The 5,000-nt window shown below is 45.7% G+C and overlaps 1 protein-coding gene across 1 annotated transcript in view; it reads left to right on the plus strand.

Annotated features, from left to right (window-relative positions):
• The window catches only part of LOC135820656 (unconventional myosin-Ia-like), a 31,822-nt gene that overhangs the window by 19,018 nt on the left and 7,804 nt on the right, over window positions 1-5,000 (plus strand). The window contains exons 18-22 of the mRNA XM_065333682.1: window positions 340-421; window positions 1,288-1,372; window positions 1,568-1,709; window positions 3,643-3,735; window positions 4,044-4,111. Coding sequence (XP_065189754.1) covers window positions 340-421; window positions 1,288-1,372; window positions 1,568-1,709; window positions 3,643-3,735; window positions 4,044-4,111 — 470 coding nt within the window. The remainder of the gene's footprint in view (window positions 1-339; window positions 422-1,287; window positions 1,373-1,567; window positions 1,710-3,642; window positions 3,736-4,043; window positions 4,112-5,000) is intronic.

Below are 5,000 nucleotides of genomic sequence, written 5' to 3' on the forward strand. Positions count from 1 at the left end.
GGTGCTCCTCAGAACCCCTACCTCCTCAGACTGACCCATATGTCCTCAGAACCCCTACCTCCTCAGACTGACCCATATGTCCTCAGAACCCCTACCTCCTCAGACTGACCCATATGTCCTCAGAACCCCTACCTCCTCAGACTGACCCATATGTCCTCAGAACCATAACTGTTTATAGCCCATGGCTGTCCTGTTGTTGATTCCGCTGATCTGAGACCCGCCATACACGTAGCTGCTCATAACCCATAGCTGTTTTGTTGTTGATGCTCATAACCCATAGCTGTCTTGTTGTTGATGCTCATAACCCATAGCTGTCTTGTTGTTGATTCCACTAAACAGAACCCGAGCTATGTGCGCTGCATCAAGCCCAATGATCAGAAGCGACCAGGACAGTTTGATGAGCTGGCAGTCAAGCACCAGAGTAGGTCTGCCGTGTAACACTCAGCCCGGAGGCACAGTGACCCCTGGCATCATAGAACATTGCACCATGCACTACTCTGGCTCTTCGCCATTTTTCTTTCAAATGTATGCAAAGCTACAGTGTGCTTTGAGCTCTGTTCAAGTCTTTTTTCTATGTGAGCCTAAGGCTTCACTGGCAAGCGGCACTGTTCCTTCTTTCGGCAATAACGTACAAGACAGTAAAGATAACATCAACCCATGCAAGGCCATGATGTTAATTCTGACCGTAGTGACTGGATGTGTTGAAGCCCCTTGTTTTCAGTAGCACCAAAGCCTGGTCATTCATCCAAACCAGGTCCCGTTGGCTTGGAACAATCAAGTTTGGCTGGATACATAAAAGCCTTTAAAAGCATTTTTACAACTATTTTAATTTGGGGTTTGGGACCTGCTTCTCGTGCATTTGTCATGGCACATCTACCCTAGTTGTGAAAAACCTTGCCGGATTTCAAACTCCCTATGCTTTGACTTTCCTACCTCTAATGCTGCATAGAATAATTGCATGAGCCGCACGATGCAGGTTGTTTTATAAGGGTCTGTTCACCTTGTACCTGGTGACCGAACTTAAACTGCGGCTGGGGTCTCTGGAGGTTACATTTCCTTTATAAGATGATTAGCGTCCTAATCTCGCATGCGTGATCTGCTTGTACTGGAATATTTTCCCATGACATGCTGCTCATTAGCCTCATAATTACGTGGCATGTGGCATGATGCCACTCATCCTATAAATCAATTGTGAATCTTGCACGTCGTTTGTTATGTGACTCTGGACTAACATGTGTAGTGTCCATCAGGCTTTGATTCGGTTTTGCCTTGTTTGCCACCTTTCAGTTTGTTATCTGGGCCTGGTGGAGAACGTGCGTGTGCGCCGGGCTGGCTTCTGCTTCCGTATGGAAATGAAGGCATTTTTCATGAGGTAGGTTTCACTTTACTTCAGTCCAGTGACAATTTCCTTTGTGCATCACTTTGAACTTGCATGTCGTTAAACATTCACATGTGTGATAAACAAACGGCAGAAATTTACCTGCAGCACTGCCAGGTGTGTCTGTTGACATGCAGCAACACATACCTGAAGTCTTACGTATATTGTGTGGTTTGATTTTCCCCTAAGGTTCCGTGTCATTAGCTCTGACACGTACCCGAACTGGACAGGGTCACTAAAGGATGGCATCAAGAAGCTAGCTTCCAAGTGCATGGACGTGAGCCAGTTGGCATTTGGCAAGACCAAGGTCTTCATCAAGGACCCCAAGGCAGTAAGTGGAATTTATCTCTGCGATATTGGCCCCTTCCACTCAACACAGTGGCACGTTGTGTGTATGCAATGTGAATGTAAATGCCATGCACGTTGCCATACAGTGATCTGGTATGCATTACTCAGCGTCTCATTCTTCGACACTCAGTATCACTGTGCCCTGTGTAATTTGAACTGATATGTTCTCTCTATAATTATGTTGCATCAACCCTATATGTTGGACCAACCCTATATGTTGCATCACCCCTATATGGTGCATCAATCCTATATCTTACATCAACCCTATGTTGCACCAACCCTATAATTATGTTGCATCAACCCTACATGTTGCATCGACTCTATATGTTGCATCAACCCCATATATTGCATCAACCCTGTTGCACCAACCCTATATGTTGCATTAGCCCTATAATTATGGTGCACCAACCCCAGATGTTGCACCAACCCCAGATGTTGCACCAACCCCAGATGTTGCACCAACCCCAGATGTTGCACCAACCCTATATGTTGCACCAACCCTATATGTTCCATCAACCCTATAATTATGTTGCACCAACCCTATATCAGGGTTCTAGCCAGGTCAAGATAGTAGGGGGGGGGGGGGGCAGGGAAAACAGTTACCCCGTAACCCATTTTTCCGTTTTCAAAATAACTGTCTTGCCTGAATGCGAAATTCAATGTACGGGGCGAACACCTGACTTCACCCCAGACAAATGTGCCTTTATGAACCCTCTAGTACAGTGCGGATTGGCTATAGGGTTGTCGGTTATAGTAATATACCTCTTATAGTGATCGTATTCTCAAATTCATTTTCGTAAACCACCCCTTTCTATACATATCGGATCGGCTATAGTAATAATCGGCTATAGTAATATATCGGCTATAATGATACGATTTCTTTGTCAAAATGATTCTATTGCATACATTTTTCATCGGCTATAGTGATGATCATAAAAAATTATACATCGTACATGGCGAGATCTGATCGCGGCAGTCAGGAAGCGCTGGTACAACTATGATATCCCTCGGAGGAAATTCGAAATATTTGGCGTTGGCTGTGCTTGTTGTTCCGGGGCATCCTCGAGCGAGAGCGGAGGCAGTAATGAGAACCAGCGCTGAAGCGCTACCGTGGTCTCCGTCGAGATGTTGGAGAAGGCATTCAGGTAACAACGAAGACGATCAGGGACGCGGAGAAGCTTCTCCGTGACAGACGACATCACGCGTCGAACGACCTGCCACTTGGAATGGTTTCAGGGGTGATAGTCGAGCGATGGCGACCCAGACTGAGACTCTACTCCCACTAATCGATCCTGTAGATATTGTTGATATGTCGATTGAATGTGTTGAAGTGTTTCTCTTCCAAAAGAACACATTTGTTGAGCACAGCAACTCCTTGAAAACTCATGTCAAAAAGTCACGAAGTTTTTGTTTCCGCAGGAAGTAGCTCTGCACTGCGCGTACTGCACAGTCACATGCACAGCACGCTTCTGCACGCTGCACTGATTCGAATGACACCATACACGCATGTGTCAGGCATACCTAAGTATGCATATCGCCTGTAGTAATATATCGCCTATAGTGATATTTTCACGAAAATCAAACACCAACGCTATAGCCGATCTGTACTGTACTGACTATGGACTGCATTTTCGTTGAATGGCATGAAAAAAACACAAAAGCGGAAAATGAGTAGGGGACGGTACTTTTCACAGGGGCACACAAACAGAGTAGGGGGGGGGGCACTGTGCCCCCTACTCTGAACCCCCCCCCCCCTTTGGCTAGAACCCTGCTATATGTTCCATCAACCCTACATGTTGCACCAACCCTAGGTGTGGCTTTCATTATGTGCTTGTAGTTCAGTTGTTTCTATCGGATTCTGTCTTCAGTACCTATTCTATGTGGACAGTTATCTTTTGTTTTGTTTTTTCCTTCAGGTCTTTACTGTAGAAAGCGCCCGAGATGAGAAGATTGTGGTGGTCGCAACTCAGATACAGCGCTTCTGGCGCCGGTGCCATGTCCGACGAGTGGTAAGCCACAGGCCGCACACAAGCCATGTACATGTGTATATGTACAGGCACCAACATTTCAATGAACTGTTCGGTGAACCCTGTAACCCTGTAACCCTGTAACCCTGTAAGAGTTCTTGAATGTATGCTTCCTTCGATGGGAAAGTCTCAGATAGGACTTGAATCTTTTGGATTCTGTCCACTATCCATTTTGCCCGCCAAATCTTGGTATAGACAGGGGAGAGGATTGGGTGAGCGGCCGTCTTTGTTGTGCTATGGACACTGAGACTTGGTAACTGAGCCGGTGTATGCTATGTATTCCTGCACAGATTGGTCCCTACTGGCAGGCGCTGTACACGACGTTTGGAGATGTTGCCAACGACCCTAGCTTTGGCAGGTGAGTGCTATTCTACGGATGGCCTGCACTGAAACGCATGTGCCGCATCTGGTCACATGGGGGGGGGGGGGGGCTAGAAGAACACTAAGATTGTTCTAATCCAAAAAGCATGAAATGCGGTGCAACAAAAACAGACAACAAATGGACAAAAACTAACGAGTTGTTGACGACCTACCTAACAGCCTAAGCGTGAATCTAAACTGCTTTTGTTTAAATAAATAGGTTTCTTGCTGTGAATATACAGCTTCTAGAACATTCAACAACTTCGCACTGCATTGCACCGCACTTCACGCTTTTTGGGTTTACTCACACTTGGCACCACTTCCCCATTGTTCTTATACAGTCTTTGTCCCTCTCTAATCCGGCACTTTATAATCCAGCACCCTCGATAAACCAGCACAATTTTCAGTAGCCAAAATGTCCTCTTCATGCACATTGCAGCAGTAAATCAGATTTGTTAATCCAGCACCCTCCCTAATCCAGCAGATTTTCGTGGCACAAATGGTGCCGGATTATAGAGGGACCACTGTAGTGTGCTTTATGTTATGTAATGTGTAAGTTCAGAGAATCAAGGCTCAGTGATAGCAGCTGCAGTAGATGCTTTACATTGCCACATGAGCACAGCTTGGAAATGGGAATCTGCAGCAGACTCTGCCATTTCATTTTGCTTGCCCAACCACACTTTTGAAGAAAAACCACAGAATATAAAGACGCTATACGCTATTTTAGAAACGAAAAATTAACCGAAACTCACGGTCTCCATCCTCCTTTTAAAAGTGTTTGTGGAGATATTTTTGGCGATACATCTACCGTATTTTCTCTAATAAGAGCCTGGGGTTCTTATTTTTTTAGTGACAGCTCTGCCCGCGCTACTATTAGAGACTGGGCT

Source organism: Sycon ciliatum, chromosome 1 (assembly GCF_964019385.1).
Source record: "Sycon ciliatum chromosome 1, ocSycCili1.1, whole genome shotgun sequence".
Taxonomy (NCBI): domain Eukaryota; kingdom Metazoa; phylum Porifera; class Calcarea; order Leucosolenida; family Sycettidae; genus Sycon; species Sycon ciliatum.